Here is a 21,880-nt window from a genome sequence, read left to right as displayed (position 1 = left end):
TTTACACGGAATGAGTTATCATTCGGTTCCCGCAAGAATCTGAAGGAGTATCGTTGAGTGTATGCATGCTTCGATGGAACAAGTCTTTCACTACTTGTTCATTGTTCTATTTCTGCATGCGGAAAACTAAATGACGTATTGTTCCGTGTAAACAGGTCGTTGTCCACTTATGAACGACTGCCTGCCTACTCTGAATGGAAGCGGGCCGGAACGATTCCCGGGCAGCAACAACTCCATTCGGTCAGTGACGTTCGTTCCTGTGTAAAAGCACAGAAACAATCTGTCAAGTATCTGTGGGCTATTTGAAAAACGAATGATTGCCTGCTTACACAGGATAATTAACCACCAACCATTTTAACCCCTTAGTGACCACGTTTTTCGATTTTCTTTTTTTTTTTTTTTTTTTTTTAGGGAGGAGGGAAAAAGAAAAACTCCTTTAATTTATCAATCAATGTAGCTGGTCTGGGGGCATGTTTTTTGTGGATTTCTTCCTAGCTGCATTCCCTGGGGGAAAAAAGGAATACTAACCTAGCAGATAAGTTCTCATGCTGCTGTCTTGATCTTCGCCGTGCGTCCTGCAGTCCTCGTTTGCCGACGCAAGATATCTTCCTGGTTGCGGGATTCAAAAATCTCACCTCCAGAAAGTGATGGCTGATTGGTTCTTCAAACTTTGCTCAGCCAAACGATGCAGCACTAGATGAACCAATCACATTGTGGAGGCAAGATTTATGAACTGGCCAATCAATGCTGTAGCTCAGCCAATCCATAAATCCCACCTCCACAACGTGATTGGTTCTTCAAACTCTGCTCAGCGAATCAATGCAAAGCTCGATGAACCAATTCAAATAAGTGAGCTGGGTTTCTTAGTGCGAAATATTTCCCTTCCTTTATCATTATCTATTACATGGTGAGACACAGATAATTAATCAGAGCCCTTGCTCTGTTTCATCCGCGCTGCATTGATTGGCTGAGTAGCGCTGGATGAATTAATCAGACCCATTGCTTCCTGGAGGCAGAATTTTTGAATACTGCAACCAGAAAGTGATCTTCTGTGGGCAAACGAGGACTGCAGGACGGCTGGCAGAGCTCCGGGGAGCAGCGGGAGGACCCGTCTTGCTGCGTTTCTGGTTGCGCAATGCGCCACACAGCTGTGCTACATTCACGTCACACACCCAGCACTGCTACATACATTGTACATCCCATACAACAGAGATCAGAAGCAGCACAGCACTGGAGATGAAGGACCTGTGATGACGTCACAGTCATGCTCAGACCCTGATCACCGGACCGTGATGCTCATCCCGAGTGAATGACTTACACGCCCCGCCCCTGATCACAGGACGGTGATGCTCATCCCAAGTGAATGACTTACACGCCCCGCCCCTGATCACATGACTGACATCAAAGGTCCTGCATTCTTGTGCAGATTATGGGCAAACTACAAACCCCCATGTGGCCTCAGTTACTATGGAATACTGACATCTAGCTGGACAGCAGCCATGTGCGTACAGGACCTGTAATGATGTGACTGTGATGTGATCAAGGGCGGAGCATGTAAGGCACTCACAAACCCACTCACGCTCAGATGGGTAGTAGTTTGATTAAGAGGCCTTAAAAGGAACTCTAAAAAATATGTTTTAGAACTACAAAAGAGAAAAAAAAAAGACAAAAAACATGCCCTTCACAGTCATAACAAAAATGAATCGACATCTTTGCAATGCTTTCAGGATTACTTTGGTGGGCTGTGGCCTTATACTGGCTTGCCTAAGCAAATGTGGTCCTTATAAATCGAGCCAATTCTTGGCCCAATGTAAGGAGTGCTAATCTACAAAACATGTCAAACAGCACTCATTCACATGCGGGAGGAGAATCTCTGGTATGGGGATGATCGTTACTACAATTGTTCATTCCAAAAGAGCCGTTTGTACATTGTTTGCTGCTTGGGTGAAATATTCCCATGTGAACGGGGCATTTTTAGGTTAGCTAAACACAATTAAATCACTATGGGTGACCCAAGGATAGTGTCAGACACTCCTGTCTTATATTTTGTATGGAACTAACACTATAGGATTCCCCTGCTTTTTGTAAACGGATCATCACTATAGGGTGCTATGGTGATCTACGGTTAGAGGAGTAGAACTACGGGGGTTCTGATGGTATAACTGATGTTAAGGAAGATCAAATATGGTCTTCTGAAACCGACCCGATCCGGTAAAAGGATAATGAATCCAGTATTTCGCTGCGGAGCTTTTAAGTATTTGTGTAACACACTACTTAACCAGATCTTTTAGACAAGTCTACAGGCTGCTCTGCGTCGTTAGAATCAATGGTCTTGTATGACAACTATGACGAGAAGGCTGCTGTAGTTTAGGCAGGACAACCCGTTAAACGGGACAAAAGATGGAGTATTTAGTAATGAAGTATTTAGAGGACACTGCATTATCTGGCCAGCTATCTTGCAGGATACCGAGGGCAGATCTGTTGAGACTAATGTATATATAACAGATTAGTGACTGATTACCCTGTCAAGCACTTTACCACCAAGTTACACTGTTATCTCTGCATCCAGCTTAAAGTTGTAGGACACACGTGACTCTTCTAACTAGCTCACACAGATTCAGTAACCTGCTGACCATACCGAAAATCTTGAGCAGGGGGCAAGGATCTCGTCAGAGCTGACAGACGCTAGCTGGCATGGTTCACTTTGTTAGGGATAAAGAAGGATATTCCACTCTCTAAACAAACCTCTTCATCGTGCACTAGCTCCTTCTTGACCACCTTCATGGCGTACGTCTGGTCATTCTTTTTTAACCGTACTAATAGGACTTTGGCATAGCTTCCTCTACCAATCACTCTGATGAGATCAAAGTCCTGAAGGCTAAGTCCCTGTGAGATCTTAATTCCATCCATTCCATCAATGACAGGTTTGAGATCCTGAAAACATTAGGAAACAAAACATTAACAAGGTAGTAGAAACAAATTGGAAAATCCAGTAGAATGCCTATACAATGGAGATCACCAATATGTAATGAGAGTGGAAGAGAGACCAATAAAATGGACAAAGGACAGCAGTAAGGAACAAACCACATTAAAGGGGTTCTGACACAAATAATTTTTTTATGCTTTAGCAGCAATTGTTCCCTGGTCTGCCTAATGGACACAGGGAACCCATGGTTTAATGGCTGCTAAAGCATAAAAATCTTATACTTACCTTTTCTTCTGTTGTTGTCAGCAGCGGGGTCATCCTCTTCTTCCTGCACGAGCCGCGCCGCTCCGAGATCGCGCGCATGCGCAGTGGAGAGGTGCCCTCTGACAGGAGTCAGGACGGGCCGCGTCTCCACTGCGCATGCGCAGAATCTCGGAGTTCAGCAGGACGGACGGGCCGCCCACAGCAAGCACGGCTTGTGACGTGCTTGCTGTGGGCGGCCCGTCCGTTCACCTCGGAAGTGCCTGACGGACGGACCAGAGCAGGAAGTGGTCTTTTTGACCGCTCCTGCTCGGCTTTAAAGGCACAGAAGATGATGCCGGCTGGAGGGGACATGCCTGGCGATCGGGCCAGGCCAGGCAAGGTGAGTAAAAATTTTTTATTTTTATGTCAGAACCCCTTTAAATTAAGAATTTCAATATAGAAAGACCAAAACATTGATAGGCAAGAGTAATGTGGAAAACCTGAGCAAAGCCTTGGCAGCTTTTTAGTCTGACTAGCTTTAGGTAGTCAGACGCTTATCCTCTACCTTCACATTCAGATCCCTTGCCCGAGAGCAGGGGGGAGTTTCTCCTACTACGAAGCAAAAACTGTCCATAGGGATAGCTTGGGAATCTGAGGGCCATTTTACCCATATGAAGCAAGGACATTGAAAAGAAGTGCAACAGGTATGTTAACGATATATTCTGCACGTACTAAAGTAGTATAGCAAGCCAAACGAAGACTGCTCACGCACCGTAACGCGTTCTCAATTTCATTCTGTAGGTCCATAGTTAAAGAAACATTCGTAGCATTTTTAAGGCTATGTTCACCTTTGAACTTTTTCTTGTGTGTTTTTAGAAAGGACAACTTTTTGTTATTTGCCTTCATAAAAAAAATTGATTTCTGTGCTTGTATTGTTTTCCTAAGACACTGCAGACAATGGAACTGAAATCTAAGGGTCCTATTATACAGGACGACCTCTCAGGCGAAGATACCCGACAGGTTGTACCAGCGATGATAGCTCCTGTGCTTTTACACAGGAATGAGCTTTTCTGACTGAATAGAGGCGGCGCAGGCTGGGTATCATAGTGGGCAACGTGCCTCCATTCAAGTAAATAGGCAGTTGTTCATAAATTAGTAACTGCTTGTTTACACGGGGCAAATCGGTCATTCGTTTAGTTTATGGATGCATTTAGACTGAATGACAATCCAGTGAGAATCTGAACGATTTATCAGCCTGTGTGAAAGATCCCATAGCAAATTCTGTCAGAGTAAAGTGACAGCTCCTTCCGTAGCCTGCTTCCCTATTGTGAATGTGCAATTACTGCCTTTCCACTGAGATATTAAAGGGGGCTATAAGACACTGCTAGGGGATGATAACAGAGTAAAGGACAGAGCAGAGAAAACTACTATTACAGAGGGCTGTAAATTCACTCTGGGTGAATTATTTAATTTAATTTATTTTTTTTATCTGCAGTGAGGGGGAATAGACCAATAGCTATTCAAAGAGAGGATGAGAGATAGCTGTGTAGTATTGAGTGGGTGTTACACCACACAGCCTGGCCTGAAGACACACAAGCTAAACAGTGCTGGAAACGCCCCTAAGCCAGAAACTTGGTGTACAAACTCTCCTACAGTCAAGTATGAGGCTTTGTAAATGCATGAGAATGAAAACTCAATGCAAAAAAAAAAAAATTCAGATAAGTAATTTTTTTTTCTTCAAGGACTTAGTTAGCGGTGTGTATATTAATTTTTCATAAAGAAAGAATTCTATAGCCTTTAACGCACCTTTTAGAGAGGTCTTTTTGAACCCCAAATTTAGCATAGACGCCTGAATAAATAAAATCTTACCAATACCCTATAAGACAATGTAGTTTTCCTACATGGCTCCTCTTACCTCAGACCCATCCTTCCGTGAGTCAATTTTCCGAGTTGAAGGGATAATAACTAGGAAATAAAAAATTTTTAAAAAAGTTAATACGGACAAAATCAAGTTTACATTCCCTAAATGTCCCCTCAGGAAGCTACGCCATTTAAAAAAAAAAATAAAAATTTTTTTTCTACATTACCCTGTTTCTCATAACAAAATGAGCAATGACATTTTCGCTAAACAGTTTCTTTACATGTGCCTATCTTAATGCAAAGTGCACTAGAGTAAGACGCACATTTATGGACGATGATAAATGAATCCTTGCATAAAGGAATACTTCCACCATCAATGAGAGATGCTACGATTGTCTTCATTCCTAAACCGGGAAATGATTTGTCTCTTCCGGATTCCTGTCGTCCAATATCTCTGTTGACCATATTAAAATCTTGGCAAAGGTACTTGTGAATAGATTACTTTTAGGAATGACTTATTCAATACATGAGGATCAGTCTTGCTTTATGCCAAAGAAATCAACTGCTATTAATTTAAGCAGGTTATATCTGAATCTTCAGGTGGATCATAGGAGTTTGTGGGAGCAGGGCTGTTTTTGCACTTCACACTGCCCTAAAAGTTTTTGACAGCTTTAAGTTGAATTATTTGTGGGCAGTTCTCTATAGGATGGGTTTCAGTGAGAAATTTTCAGCATGGGTTAAACTCCTCTATTCAATGCCAGGGGCAAGGGTAAGGGTAAATGGTCATATTTCAGGATGGATGGTGTTAGAGAGGGGAATAAGGCAAGGGTGTCCCCTCTTTTATTGGCCTTGGCAATTGAGACCCTGGCTGGTTTGAGAAGGCAATCTCCTGATATAGTTGGATTACGAGTCCTATTATGTCAATTTTTTTTATATTTGGTAAAATGTCAGGTCTTACTATTAACTGGGGGAAATCTGTAATTTTTTCCTTTAGATGCCTTATTGGTGGAGCATTCATTGGACTATACACAATTATAAATAGTGAAGGAATTCAAATATTTGGGAGCTGTGGAATCTTTCGAGCCTCAAAACTAGATTTCTGCCAATTTATTTCAGACCTCGAGCTTATCCTTAAACCTTCTTACCAGTGGAAGCAGTCTCCCATTGTCAATAGTTGGCAGGGGGAATCTTATTAAAATGGTTCTGATGCCACAACTCCTTTATGGTGTTCCCCATAGTTATTTTTTCCAGCTCCTTCAGTTTCAACACGCGTTTGCTGCTCAGACCTGGTCAGCATCTGTGCTTATAGTTCAACACCTTTTGAATTTTTTGGGGTGTTCTGGAGGTACAAAGGGTGTAATACTTATATAAACAGATGCTTTCTTACTATTTACAACAATTCCCAATAAAGGTAAAAGGAAAATGGCCAACAGATTTAGACCATATTACTGAAGAGAAATGGGCTGCAGTGTTATGTATGATTCCAGGGATATCTCTATCTGAAAGTCAACGAGTATCGTAATCGTATTTAGTGCACAGAGTTTATTGTCCTTCATTACAGTTGTTTAACTTGGGTATTAGATTAAACTCAGACTGACCGAAAGGTCACATGGATGGTGCAGATTCAATGCATATGGTCTGGGATTGTGTAAAATTGTGTGAATTTTAGAATGTGGTAATAAAGTGAATTAAAAATATATATATTCTGTCGATATTGGTATTAATTGCTGAATTTATATACCAAGTATTGTTGAGAAGTTTGTTGGGAATACGCTTTTGGGAATTCAGAGCATTGTATCAGGTGTGGAAACTGAGTCTGGAAGAGGAAGCTGCATCCAACAGGCAGTAATCAAAGTCTGAAAAATCGAAATAATCCCTGGAGCAACCACCCTTTAGAAGTAATTAGTAACTATAACATGTAATACTGCACTCGAGAAAGGCATCCAGGCTCTCTTAAAAACTATTTTAGTAAGTTCGGCATCACTGGCTTCTATGTTGGTGTAGAGACCTTCCTCCCTCTAGATGTAGAGGGCGCCCCCTTGTTATAGATCACAGTCCTGGGTAAAAATGAATGATAGGAGAAATCTCTGTATTGTCCGATATCGTTATTAAAAAAATGTGCTGAAAAAGCCCCCCACGGCTTATACTCGAGTGAGGTAAAAAAACAAAAACAAAAAAACTCAATACTCACCTCTCAGCCGGCGTCTGTGTCCCTGGCGCTATGCTCTCCCTCACAGCCGGCACTCGATAAACCAATCACAGCCATTCAGTGATGTCATTCAGAATGGCTGTGACTGGTTTATCGAGCGCCAAATATGATTGGCCGGCGCTCGATACAATCACAGCACTTCCTCACACAGCGCTGACGGCGGGGATTTCAAAACCAAGCCGGGGAGATAGAGGACAGCGGGGAGAGGACTGAAGCAACTTGCCACACAGTCGGGGATAGCATCGCGCCGGCTGAGGGGTGAGTATTGCTTTTTTTTTTTTTTCTTTACCTAGTATATACTCCAGTACAGCTAGACTTATACTCGAGTCAATAAGTTTTACCAATTTCTTGTGGTAAAACTTATTGACTCGGCTTATACTCGAGTATATACGGTAATTGCTAGGTCGGCCCTCAGCCATCTTTTTAAACTAAATAATCCAAATCTTGATCACCTCTGGGTATTGTAGTCCGCCCATTCCATGTATTACTTTATTGCCAGTCTTCAAACCCGCTCAGATATGCCCTTGAGTATCGCTGCCCAAAACTGTACACAATATTCCATGTGTAGTCTAACTAGTGACTTGACGAGAATATTGTTCTTCCTCTCTACATGTGCCCCTAGACCTCTTTTGATGCACCCCATGATCCTATGTGCCTTGGCAGCAGCTGCCTGACACTGGTTGCTCCAGTTAAGTTTACAGTCCCTAGTTTAAGTAATACTCCAACCATCTGGCCATCTTCTCCCTCAGCATAGCTGCACCCTCCCCATTGAGATGCAGCCCATTCCTATGGTAGAACCTGTAGCCAACAGCAAAGTTGGCCCAGTTCTCCAGAAACCCAAACCCTTCTTTCCTACACCAACTCTTGGGCCACTGCCTAATCTCCCTCTGCCTTTGTGTGGCAAATGGTACAGGTAGTATTTCAGAAACGACTATTTTCGATGTCCTTGCCCTAAGCTTACATCCAAATTCCCTGAAATCGTTTTTAAGGACCATTTATCTGTCATTAGTGCTAATGTGTACCATGACCGCTGGTTCCTCACCAGCCCCTCCCAGTAATCTGTCAACCTGATCACATGGACACTCAGCGTGCCGACCAATATATAAGGACTCTGCACATTGGAATGCTCTATTCTTGTTCGAGGAAATGGAGAATAGGACATACCATGACTTTAACATGGTCCACATGAAAAAAGTCCCATCTGTATAGACTATAAATTGAGCCATGTGCTGACCATGGAATTACACAGACAGTGCAAAGCCCGAAAATATGCCCCTGTGCCTTTACCCCAATATCGTCAGGTGATTGTAGGACATATCTCGCTGCAATGTTTCTTCCAGTTTTTAATAAATGCAAAAGTCACGCACCAATTTGAGAAATGCTCTTCATAGGCAATCATTGTATCAAATACTTTTTTATCCTCAGTACAAAAATTGTCTTTATTTTCTACCGGTAACCCTAACCCTAACCCCGTGCTGCTTAACTGTAGCGTGCAGTGCACGTCTGCTTAACTGTAGCGTGCAGTGCACGTCTGCTGAAGGCAGTCCGTGTGCACGCTGTGTAGTCACGTGGTGCCGAAGAGCCAATCAGGTGGCTCTAATCAGCAGCGCTGCAGAACTGCGGCTGAAATCCTAAATATGCCACCCGGCGCTCGATAAACCAATCACAGCCATTCAGTGATGTCATCCACTGAATGGCTGTGATTGAGTGCCGGCTGTGATTGGCTGGTACTCGATCCAATCACAGCGCTTACCTACACAGCGGTGATGGCAGGGGAATTTAAAACTGAGCAGGGAGAATTCTCAAGCAGCTTGCTGCACCGCCGGGGAGACCATCGCGCCAGGGACACAGACGCAGGCTGGGAGGTGAGTATTGCGGGTTTTTTGTTGCTGTTTTTTTTTACCTCGCTCGAGTATAAGCCGAGGGGGGCTTTTTCAGCATAAAAAAATGTGCTGAAAAACTAGGCTTATACTCGAGTCTATATGGTATATAAATTCCACAGAAAACAACCCCCATCAAGCAGCAGGGAGTAATTTTCACAGCGACTTCTACACCCCCTTCCTCCCAGAGCATTGCAGCAAATGGTTGCCTGTGTGCAGCATTGTGGTAAGAGCCAGGGACCCAATTACTATACAGCATGTATAGTGTTATCGACAGACCGCTCATTTATACACATGTTCCACTGGGCTCTCTGAAGGCCGTCTACAGTCAGGACGTTAAAGGCCGATCTGAATTAAAAAAATTAGAGTCCTCAAGCGTAGTTGTGCTGAAATATGTGCCATGTTTGTAATTTAAGGAGCAATATCTTCTATATAAACCCAATACTGTATTTCCTGTAGCACTTGCAGTACTGCTCCTGTCACATACAATCCTATCCTCACTAAACATTAAAGGGAAATTCCAGTTAGAAGTAGTTATCTCCTATCCATAGCAGAGACGATAATTAGCCGATTGGTGGGGGTCTGACTGAGACCACTGCTGATCCAGAGAATGGGGAACCACATGTCCTTGCATGAATGTAATGGAGATCCTGCAGGCACGGCACTGCTCCTGGCAATTTCAGGCGTTCTCCCTGAAGTGCAAAGAGCTTGGACTCCATAATTTCTGATGCTCTAATTGAAGTGCATGGAGTAGCTACGCGCCCTCCACTCTATTTATTTGGGGACGGGTTGTACCCTGTTCTCAGGAGCGCTGGTTAGACCCCCACCGATCAGCTAGTTATCCCCTATCCTGAGGGCAGGAGATAACTTGTTACAACCAGAAATACCCCTTTCTGTGGAGAGGTCACTGCTTCCCACAAGATCAGAACACTCATCCTCTGCTGCCATGATAGGAATAGGTACAGGGCTGCAGAATGAATGGACCATAGTGTTTGCAGGACAGAGAAAAATGTATAACCGAAGATGAAGCAACAAAACATTGAAATAGTGACTCTTGCATGATTCAGTGTATTCTTTCACAATGTGACACTTACGTCAAATCAGAGCTATCACGCTACACATCATCTGCGTGAAACTCTGCCCTAAATAAGTCATACAAATAGAAAGCGCTTGCATCATTGGAGCAAGTCTTATAAGGCTACTTGATTCATCCCACAAAGACAGTAATTTCCAATTAGTGTGGGCGACAGCTACTCCGTAATTAGCATTGATCCTCCATGGCTTTTACGTTCATCTTTCTAACCATATTACTACTATAAATGTCTAACCAGAGATGTATTGAATAAGCCCCTGAGTAGTGCTCCTCTTATATTGTGTACTACAAAGCTATACTGAATAATTGCTTTTCTCTGAAATTGTCCCTAGTGTAAGAAGCTGAAATAAGGAAAGTAGATTGGGAGATGGGGATTTATACAACCAACCTAATACAATTTCTATTCCCTGTGGCCGACCCCCTCCCCAGAAAAGGCTACAAGTAGTAACACAGTGTACAATCCTGAAGAGTAACTATACTTTAAAAGTTTTGACATGAAGGGGGTGCAGCACTCTTCGTTGCCTGTTGGCTCCTCCCTATAGCTGAGGACGGACGCATAGACCGCCCACTTCCTTTGAGCGATCTGCGGGGTCTCAGCACCCGGACTCCCATTGATCAAGGGTTTTGACATGTCAAAGGTTTCTCTATAAAGTGCAATTACCCTTTAAAGACGTTTTCCATGATGAAACACAGCAGGCCTATCCTTATCATAGGCCTTCGGTATGTCACCGATCAATGGAAAGAAGAGGATGTAGCACTCCTTGGACCCAACACGTTGCAGTCTTACCCATCTGTCTGCTATTGCAGCTCAGCCACATTAAAGTGAAGCTGCAGTACCCTTCACAGCCACATGAGCAAGAGTGGTGTTGTGTTGGGTACTACAATGAACGGACTGTGGAACTCCCTTCATCCTAACCGGATCTTCACCGATCACACATTTATGGTCTATCCCAAGTGGATACCATTAATGTTATATGTCAGAAAACCCCTTTCATAAGTCTTAATGACCTGAATTTAGTTCACCCAGCATCTATTGCTGCTCAAGAACCATGACAGCGGAGTGCAAACCCTGACATGCTGTAATAAACAAGTAGAAGGACAGAGTCACTCAGCCATGTAACAAATCCTTCATATGTTCCGCCTCCGGAAGACCTCCCTAATAGTGTTTTAATTGCTTTGAGCAATAAGGGAGGGGAACCATCACCACCACAGACACTAATTAAATTACAGTTCCTGCACCAGCGATGCATTGGGGCTTACAGGTTATCCTCACAGACCCGTGTACAACTTACTTCCATCTGTTTCTTCAGGGGGAATTTCTCCCTCATCACTTTTATCGTCTACTCGCGGCTCCTGGAAAGGCATGACCGAATCCTATTAAAGACACAAGTTACAGGTTACAGAGTCTGCCTCCTGAAAGACATTCATAAGGAAGGAAGGAGGACAAAAAAAACCCTTGCTCTGATTCTCCCTAGTGGCTCCCGACGCTGTATTAATGTGCTGGCCTCATCATGACAATGAACAGCTCAAACCACATCTTCAAATCTTTCGGAAGAGGTTCATGCTCCGGCAAATATAAGAACAGGAGTAGAACGTGGGATGCATCTTAACCACCATGTCTGCTCCTTAACAGGACTCATCAGGGCAGCTGCTGTTCAGATGGCTCATCCGTGCACATCTTGATTATTGATGTACTCTTAACCCACATCCAGCTTTTTGAAAGGCAAAGCCGTGTCTCTCCATCCTCCAAGATGAGCAGAAGAGAAAAACATATATATATAGTTCTAGAAATTAAAAAAAGGGGGAAAAAAAGCAATTCGGGTTGCTTTATATGGATGCAGAATTCAAGGTCACCATTTCCAGAAAAGGTAGATGAGATCCCAATGGGACGGGATCAGACTAAGCGGCAATGCAAACGTCGGGAAACGTGCGATGGTTGACAGCACTATCAGAGGAACCAAGGCGACATGCTGTAACTCTTATGTAAAAAAAACAAAGCAGATACGTATGTACATTAAAAACATGTACTGAGAGACAAGACAGGAACTAGAAGGAACACTGCAGGGGCAAAACTGCGAGAAAATTGCATGAGATTTGTGTGTTGCGAGGCATAGAAATATGAACCCCATTCTTTTGAATGTGGTCATACACATGCGATTTTCTCCCGCATGGCACCGCAATTCGATGCGGGAATCAAAATGTCTTATTTTGTGAGCGCGCTCTCACATTGCACCGCCCATTGTTTTCGAAACACTCCGCGATCCTCCACCTTGGCGGATGATCCCTGCATCCCCGAAGTGATGCAAAGCTGGTTTCACAAGAAAACGCATGCCATCCTCCAGAATTTCACACGGATGATGAGCATGATATGGGGGTGGGATTCATGGCCCCATATCACGCTCGCCTGTGTGACGTTAGCCTAATGCCCCCTGTCCACGGCCATTACTGAATATCGCCAGCAATACTCCGCCGCGGGGGATGAGGGGGGAGCGCTGAGAGGTCTCAGCGGTGAGCCTGACAGACTCACCGTGGAGTATCGCAGCATGCTGCGATTTAGATCCTGTAAGCAGAGATTTGCTATGATTCTCCGCTCGTGCATGCCGTGGCTGCGCTTTCCATAGCAACGCTAAGGAAAGCGGTCACTGCATTATCAGCAGCCGGATTGTCGCTGCTGGTAACAATGAACAATCGCCCGTGGACAGGCAGCCTTAGGCCACTACGAAATTCGGGCCCGTGCAGATTCTCCATGCATTTTACTTACCTGTCCGGACGCTGCGGGTTCCCGTTCGTCGCGGCCGGTTCTTCTTTCCTTCTGCCCCGCAGAAAATGGAGCATGCTGCAGGTGATTTCCCGCACGTGCGATCCGCGCAACAGGGAAAAATGACATCCGCAGGTATTTACTTACCTGCGGGTGTCCAATGCATCCCTATAGGCGCGGATCACGCGTGCGAGACATCCGCGCGGATTTACTAAATAGAATTGTCCAGTGGACATGAGGCCTAAGGGTATGTTCAGACATTGCAGATTCTCTGCAGAGGAAAATCTGCTTAAAATCCACATCAACTAATGTGGATTTCATCCGCTCATTTGAAGGACTGAAATCAGCAGTGGAAATCCGAAGCATAAACATGGTGCGGATGTAAAATCCATGGCGCAGGACAATTTATGCTGCAGATTCGCTCTACAGCTAGTGGTGACATTTCTTAAAAAAATCACATTCACGACTATTGTACCATAATCGCTACGGAATTTCTTCAGCTAATTTCACTGTGAAAAATTCACATACTTCCCGATCCGTGCAAACATACCCCAAATACAACATTTCTAAAGTATGGTGAGATGGTAAACATGTAAAAAAAATAGAAAATGGTTTCAAACAAATGCTTTAACAGGAAAATGTTCAGGAAGTCCACCAATGTTTAGGGGGTTTTGTTTTTACAGCATCCACCAAAAATAACATACGGCTTATACTCTAGTACAGTGGTGGCGAACCTATGGCACGCGTGCCAGAGGCGGCACGCAGAGCCCTCCCTGCTGGCACACGCCGCTGTTGGCTGCTCACCACGTTAGTGAATACCGGCAGGTGCCGTGGCTCCCCTGCCGGCATTCACTCACTGCACTGCTAGCAGCGCTGATCCCGGCGCACACAGTGATCCTCATCCCCCTTCCCCTGACGTCTCCTCTTAGGTTCTGCGAGAGCAGGGGAGGTGGTGTCAGGCAGCACACTGACATCACATGGGGCACCTAGGATCAGCGGCAGCAGCAACGCTGAGCAGAGGAGCAGTGGCGCTTCCATAAGGAGGAGGAATGGGTAAGTATATGGGTCTGAGGGGGGCACTATTACTACTGGGAGCCGCTGTGGGATGTCGTTACACATGGCGGAAATGCTGCAGAATATCCTCAGTGGAAATTTCCATAGTAAATTCTGCAGCATTTCTGCATCCAAAAAGCAGTCAAAATGTCCTTTTTAGAACGACGGAGGTAAAATCATACGTCGTGATAAGCCCCACCCACTGACGTGTTGGCACTTTGCGATAAATAAGTGGGTTTTGTGTTGCAGTTTGGGCACTCTGTCTCTAAAAGGTTCACCATCACTGCTCTAGTATTAGCCGACTCGAGTATAAGCAGAGTCAATATGTTTTACCACAAAAAAAATGCTAAAACTTATTGATTCGAGTATAAGCCGAGCTATACTCGAGTATATACTAGGTAAAGAAAAAATGCAATACTCACCTCCCAGCCGGCGTTTGTCTCCCTGGAGCGATTGTCCCCCTGGCGGTGCGGCAAGCTGCTTAAGAATTCTCCCCGCTGTCATCTCTCTGCTCGGCTTTGAATTCCCCCGCCATCAGCGCTGTGTAAGTAAGCAGTGTGATTGGATCGAGCACCAGCCAATCATAGCCGGTGCTCGATAAACCAATCACAGCCATTCAGTGATGTCATCCATGGAATGGCTGTGAATGATCGAGAGCCAGCTATAATTGGCTGGCGCTCGATCCAATCACAGCACTTACCTACACAGCACTGACGGCGGGGGAATTTAAAGCTGAGCAGGGAGATGACAGTGGGGAGAATTCTCAAGCAGCTTGTCACACCGCCGGAGGGGACCATTGTGCCGGCAACACAGACGCTGGCTGGGAGGTGAGTATTGCGTTGTTTTTTTTACCTCACCCAAGTATAAGCCAAGGAGGGCTTTTTCAGCATTAAAAAATGTGCTGAAAAACTAGGCTTATACTCGAGTATATACGGCAATTTTCTTTTTTGGATGGGATTGATTACTAAGAATTTTATATAGTTTTTTTCTTTCTTACTACTTTTGCACAATAAAAACACATTTTTAAATAAAAAACGATTCATGAGCGGATTTGATTTGCGGGAGCTCCGCAAACCAAGCCGCCAATAGGGAGACATGGGCGCCTGCAAAGCAGCTAAAAGCATGTGGATGTGATTTTTTTTCCCGGCGTGCGGATCACACGTGCGGGAAGAAATCGCAGCGTGCTCCGTTTTTCTGCGGATCCCGCAGGGATGGCTTCCATTGAAGTCAATGGAAGCCGTCCGATCCGCGGCACACCCGCAGCTGTCACGGTTCCGTGGGAAAGCAGGAGATTCAAAAAAGAAGAAAGGGCACTGCTTATGCACTGGGCACGTCAATCGGCGCGCCCGGACACATCCGCCGAAAGAAAGAATATCCGGCCGGCACAGAGGAGACCCGTGCTGGATCCAGAGAGGTAAGGAACTGACTTTCCGTCCATGGCCGCAGACACGCACGTATTTCAGCAGTGGAATCCATGCGTGCAAGTGGGCATTAGGCCTGGGTCTGCATCACCGCCTTTTAAGACCCATAAGCTGTGTGAGGTCTTGTTTTTTTGCAGGAAGTTATAAGTACCAATTTGAGGTACACATGACTTTTGGGTTGCTTTTTATTTTTTTTTTTTCTTCTCTTTGCCTCCCAAAAAAGTTAGTAATTTTGGCATTTTAGTTAAATTTTTTTTTATGACGCTCACCATGCATGATAAAGAAAATTGATTGGGTCATTATTAATGTGGTAATACCCATTAGGTGTAGCTTTTTAAAAAAAAATTATTTTATTCATTTAAAATGGATTTTTGTGAGAAAAAAAAAATTGTATTTTCCATAAACTGGATTCTTTTTCTTAAAATTAAAAAAATTCTATACAGTTTAACACTATTTTTCAGCCCCTAAAGGGGACCTCAAGATGCGATTGTTCGGTTGCTAGGATAGCACACTGCATTACTTTCTATTAAGCCTATGACAGCAGCCTATTAGACTCTGCCGGAGGTGGGGTTTAACAAACTAAGTTACACAGTAAACATGGAGGCCTTTGTCGGGCTTCCGGCTGCCATGGGAACCCATGTGAATCTTGCAAACGCAAGGTGCTGGTAGGTGACAGAAAGAGCCCCTCCCCCTGTAATCTACTTGCATGCTTCAGTTGCTATAGATTGTGCCATGCAAGGGGTTAAACTGACAGAATCTGAGGTCTCTCCATTGCAACCTATTAGAGCAGCAGCCTGGCTGTCCGTAGTCAACCAAGCCACCGCCTTAAAAAGACATATGTGCAGCTTTAAAGCCCATTAGTGGGGTCATTAAAAAGATGTATTGGAACGGTGAAGGAGTGGGATGAAACAAAGAATTGGGCATGTTAAAATCCAACACGCCTAATCCCAGTTCTCCTTAAGCCTTATACAACCCAACATTTGCATTCCAGGAAGGGACCCCCATAAATATGACTGTTAGCTGAGCCCTCCTTTGTATGGTGGTGGTAGGGGTTGTGCACTTTATTAGTACATTTACAATTTGTATTTTCTGCCTAGTTGCCCTTTAAGTGCTCATAATTACAGACATTCTACCAGAGTCCAACAATTGGTTTAGTGCTGCTTTTAAGGTCATTTTGTTAGCCTCATTAAACACCGAGTCCACTGAATTGCTCTTAGATTAATTTGATCAGTCTTGCTGGCATTCACTGTATGTTCCCCGCTGAAGATGTACATGCCTTGCAGACAAGTTTGTGATGGAAAACTTCGTACTTTTAGATATAACAGCCTTCAAATCTCAAAAGAACCTTTCCCCAGATTCCAAAGGGGTCATCTGAGATTAGGAAAAATGTCTGCTTTTCAGAAATAGCGCCACTCCTGTCCGTGGGATGTGCCTGGTATTGCAGCTCATTGCCATTCAAGTAAATGGGCTTCAATACCTAAACACAACCTGTTGACAAGAATGGTACTATTCTGCTTGAGGGGAAGGGGGACAGACGACAAATACCACTACATCTAATACTCACAGATGAGTCTCTGATTACTTGCCGCCCCTAAAAGACCGTATGAAGTAATGGCCTGTGGAACTCCATCAGTTTGAGTCTCTTAAATCAGATTTCGGAGGCTTGTCTCACAATGAGACTGCTTGCAAAGTCATCCAAGTACAAAAAAAAACAAAAAACAAGGAATCCAGTTTTTTCCAAGTCCCGGCTGCCACTTTAATGGGTTGCTATGGTAACGTTTTATACTGGACAGGGAAAAGTCACGATTCTAGCTGTAAGTGGAGTGCAAATAAATAAGCAGCTTTCTTGGTTTGGGAAGTGCATCTGAATATATTAGCCTAGTGCTTATAACGGGAGGGAGATGAGCGCAGGATTAAAGTTAACTTAATCAGTGCAAGTCAAGTACTGGGCCCGAAAATTATGGTCTATTAGTGACCAGGAAGGATAAAGGGCTCACAAATATCCATTAAGTATTATACAGCGATACTTGCTGCGAGATGAATTAGCACTAAACTGGATAACAATCGGAGAAGAGAAAGCATTCGCAACTTCCTGACGCAAGTCAGGTCATCAGCTGGTTGAGAAAAGCCATCGAATCAGCAAATACACATTTCATACGATGCAATTACACACAAATCCCAATGCTCATGAACTACAGCGGGGCAGCCGCCTCGGACATTAACTTTGGAGCTCTTTGTTAACTGCAAACTTAAAAGGGATTGTCTGGTTTTAATAGTTTCATGCGTGTTTAGGCGCTTCCATTGACTGTGATGCCTATTTCGGTCCATATTACGAACCTAAATTGGACATACTGCAATACCCCAATGCAAATCAATGGGGTTTTAGCACATAATATGGAGCATAAATATGCCCATGTGAAGGAGCCTTTACGCAAAAAATAAATAAATAAATAAAGTGTGCCGTACATCCTCAGCCCTGGCGATCCAGCACTGCAGCTCCACGATTATCCCAATCTGTGTTGACCATGGAAGTCAGCTGACTGCTGGCTGCCAATCGGAGGCTGCAGAGTCACTGCCAGTTCTCCTGGCATCAGCGCTCATATCCTAAGCACCATGATGCCAGGAGTCTTGAACAGGGCCGCTGAGGTCGCTGATTGACAGCCAGCGGGCACCAGAGTTCCACTGGGGGCTCCAGCTCTGGATCGCTGAGGACAGACAAGTACTTTTTGTTTTAATCCATTTGACCCTAATTTTTAAAAGTGGATTTGTAACCATGCGACCCCTGTAAGGCACTTACACGTCAGACCAACTGCTGGTCACAAGCTGACCGGCCCCCAGCCAAAAGGAGTTTACACTGGATGAGCATCACCCTAATGAAAGGCCGCACAATCGTTCACTACTTGCAGTTCTTCTTGCGACCGCGCGTTTTCATGTTTATCGGCAGCACATGCTTTGTTTACACGGGGTGCTATGCCGCCGACAAACGCTAATTTTCAGGCCTACATAAAAGATCCAATCAGCCAAACGTACTTTTTTGGTTCAAGTAAAAGGTCACGGAAGATTAGAAAAACATCAGCTTTCTTCCAGAACCAGCGCTACCACTGTCCAAGCATTGCGTGTGATATTGTGGCTCATTCCAGATCAGGTGAATAGGGCTGAGCTGTAATATTGCGCACAGCCTATGGACAAGAGTAGCGCTGTTTCTGACTCTTCAATTCCATACAACCTGACAGAGCTCAGTGATGGATACAATACAGAATCTGGGTTATGGAAGATTAGAAAAAACATCAGCTGAATATGAATTATGTCGTCTAGATACACGGCTCCACATACCAGATACTCTAATGTACAATAGGTAATCTCGCTCCTCAATCACATTCCTCATCTTTCCTGTCATTTCAGCCTGCTTCATTGCTTTCTCTATAACTTCATCATGGCATTTCTTCACCTTCCTGTTCTACTCTTCATCCCCACCAGTCCTACGCTTCCTTCAATAAACCTTCCTTCTCACACCATCACTGTATGTACTTCTGCTCTTCACAGGAGTAAAGGGAGGTGGAAGTGGGTAATGAGCGGACTTTGGAAGCGCTATGAGACAGTCAGCCTTTTGTAAATGACATGTGGGCAACACTTCCAGAAGACCCCGTTAGTCTTTCCTCTATTTAGTGGAGTAGAGCCGTTGTAGTGGCACCCCTCATAGGGAAGGCAGCTACTTTCCAGCCCTCATTGAAGTGAATGGAAAATACGCTAATAGCATAGAACAGTGTGCTACATTGTTTCCATAACTTGGGGCGTTCCTGCTACAGTTTATCATGCTGTATGTAGTTCCCATAGCTCCAGTTTACTTCAATGACCGTTAAGGAAACAGTGCTGCACTAAGCTCTTTCCGATAGGTGGTTGAAACAGAGGCTGGGTTTTCCCATCTTGGCCATGAGAAGCCAAGATGGGAGTACCCCTTTTAGACTCTTTGGTGACAATTCCCTTGTAACTGTTGTAATAGTCGCCATGCTGATTGACAAATTTCTTGGAAACAAATGTTTAGAGTTGCTAATCTTTGAACTCATCCCTTTCTTGGTCCTTTGTATTTGTGCCAAATGCACCCAAATATGTATTTCACTTATCACACTAGCTCTATTATTACATGAGGTTTATGCAGTACAGTATAGCACATATAATAACTTGGGAGGTCACTCACCATATGCTTTCTGCAGGTCAGTGAGACAAGTATGTGACAGCGTTTATGGACAAGCAGTTTGCAGTTGATACACTTGTAGCCTTGCCTCCCAAGGCCCCATATCCTTTCACTGCACTGGCCACAGTAGGCTTTCTGCAAATGAGGCAAACATGTCATTATACAGCCCAGTCGTATCACACTGTGTAAGCTCTATATACCATGATTTCATCCCCATCAATAATTTAATAGCTTTATCTGTGATTTCCACCCCCAAGACATGTAGAAGACGTATACATGCCAACCATTTCCCAGAACAATTTGCTGGTAGTCAGATGCACTTATGTACATTAAACGTAATGCAGGAGAGCAAGCAATAAAACAATCGGAGTGATGCCCATGATATACTGCCTGTTCATTTTATCACATAGCCTGCATTTGGACAACCCTCCACCCAATAGAATTTAAAGCAGCTCTCACATTCAGTATAGGGGGTTAGGAGTCTGCAGGGAAGCAGAAGGGACTAGATTGTAGGGCTGATGTAAAGCACTTCTAAACTGCAGGGTACCTGGTTGCCCGCCCCACCGATATCTTCTGGTACGAGACTACAAACACAGCTGCATACTACACAATTACAGTTCTCTGATCTAGGGTTAAAGGAACACTCTGGGAGAAGGTAATAGCGTTCTACCTAGAGCAGACCCTAAAGAGGTTCCTGTGTCATTTCTTTTTCTAACCGCCTGAGAATTACTTGGCTTTATGTTCTTTCAGTCAGCATAATTCCTGTGTGATGGACCCTACCTCACAAGCTCTTTAGAAGGGGAGAAATGCGTTTAGCACAGTTATTGCTAATTAGAGGCTCCTGTAAGACCGTTGTAATGAAGGATATGATAATTCAGCCTCCTGGCTGCCTACTTATGGTCTGTAGCTTATTTAGGCAAAAATACAGAGCACTGATAGAACATTGTCCCCCCAGCAGGCAGAGATGGTACAAGCTCTAGCTGATCACGTGATATACTGATGCATCATGGGACTTCTAGCACAGAATAGTGAAAGTAGTCACAAATCTCAATAGAAAAATGTGCCTGATAAGCATCAGACAGGAGGATACAATGCATGGAAGTGACTGTATACATTAGTCTCACGTCTATCGGGTGAGGGTTTCAATGCAGTAGCCCTTCAACGGACGATTTACATTTCAGGGATTCAAATCATACAAAAGGTAGAAGGCATACACCACTCCTTCACGCGCTACATTATGGATAATACAGTAATCCGTTTTTAGAACAGTGTGTGACCTAGCATAGTGGTCTTACAATATGGCATATTACTGACGGCCCCAAGTCACCGATTCAAAATTCTGAGGATGCCTCTGCTTGGTACGTTGCAACATTATAACACACACACGAACTAAAACACAACACTTAGTCAAAAGTATCTTCTTTGGGCTTCACCTAATGTATTGGTCTCCAACCTACAGCTCTCAAGTGGTTGTGAAACTACAACTTCAAGCATACACTGACAGTCGCAGGGGGTTCTAGCAGAGAGTAACTAGTTGGATTCTACTTACAGTACCCAATGGATGAGGCGCAATATTATAATCAAAAAGGGACCTTAACAGTGTAAGAGCGGTTCTCGATCGAATCTACCAAAATAGGGGTCACATTTACATTTGGTGGAACAGTATAACATTCTCACATAGCCATCATAACAGGATTATTCCCGGTATAATATAACGGCATTGTCAATAATACAGTTTGTGCCCAGTCCCAGAATGTTGGAAGTGTGAAGCCAGGAGATAAACACCCCCATACTCAAAGCTTGACTGAGAAAAGCAAATCTGTTTTGCTTGCAAAATAAACATTTCATTGTATTGATTATTCTACAAGGTACATCTCTCAGAACAGCATGCTGGGAAGTGGAAAACAATGCACAGAGATGCATATTACAATGATGAAATGACATTCGGCACAGGGATGAGCTGTTGTAGGAGCCCACGCTAGACCTAGCTCTTGGCTGTGACACACTACATTCACAATAACCCATTTTATCTACTTGGTGTATAAAATAAAGCAATAATCGGCAATGCATCTCGGAGAATGTAGAAGCGGATTTTCTCTTTTTTTTTATGATGAATCACTTACTCTGTTAAAGCGTTTGGCTTGAAACAGATGCCCATTCACTCGGTAGAGCTTCCTCCATCTTCTGGCCCCTCGACGGTAGATTGATTCTAGGAAGAAAAGAAACGTGTAAAGGAGAAGCATAC

At 44.0% G+C, this 21,880-nt stretch overlaps 1 protein-coding gene across 2 annotated transcripts in view; it reads right to left on the bottom strand.

The window, feature by feature from the left end:
- Window positions 1-21,880, bottom strand: part of PRKCZ (protein kinase C zeta) — a 196,715-nt gene that overhangs the window by 34,158 nt on the left and 140,677 nt on the right. For both annotated transcript variants that reach the window (XM_066606840.1, XM_066606841.1), the window contains 5 exons: window positions 21,759-21,844; window positions 19,639-19,770; window positions 11,504-11,585; window positions 5,085-5,134; window positions 2,746-2,934 (listed from right to left, as the gene is read on the bottom strand). In XM_066606840.1, the coding sequence (XP_066462937.1) occupies window positions 2,746-2,934; window positions 5,085-5,134; window positions 11,504-11,585; window positions 19,639-19,770; window positions 21,759-21,844 (539 nt within the window). The remainder of the gene's footprint in view (window positions 1-2,745; window positions 2,935-5,084; window positions 5,135-11,503; window positions 11,586-19,638; window positions 19,771-21,758; window positions 21,845-21,880) is intronic.

This window comes from Eleutherodactylus coqui, chromosome 6 (genome assembly GCF_035609145.1).
Source record: "Eleutherodactylus coqui strain aEleCoq1 chromosome 6, aEleCoq1.hap1, whole genome shotgun sequence".
Taxonomy (NCBI): domain Eukaryota; kingdom Metazoa; phylum Chordata; class Amphibia; order Anura; family Eleutherodactylidae; genus Eleutherodactylus; species Eleutherodactylus coqui.
The sequence above is the reverse complement of the archived record's forward strand: the minus strand, read 5'-3'. Positions and strand labels throughout refer to the sequence as shown.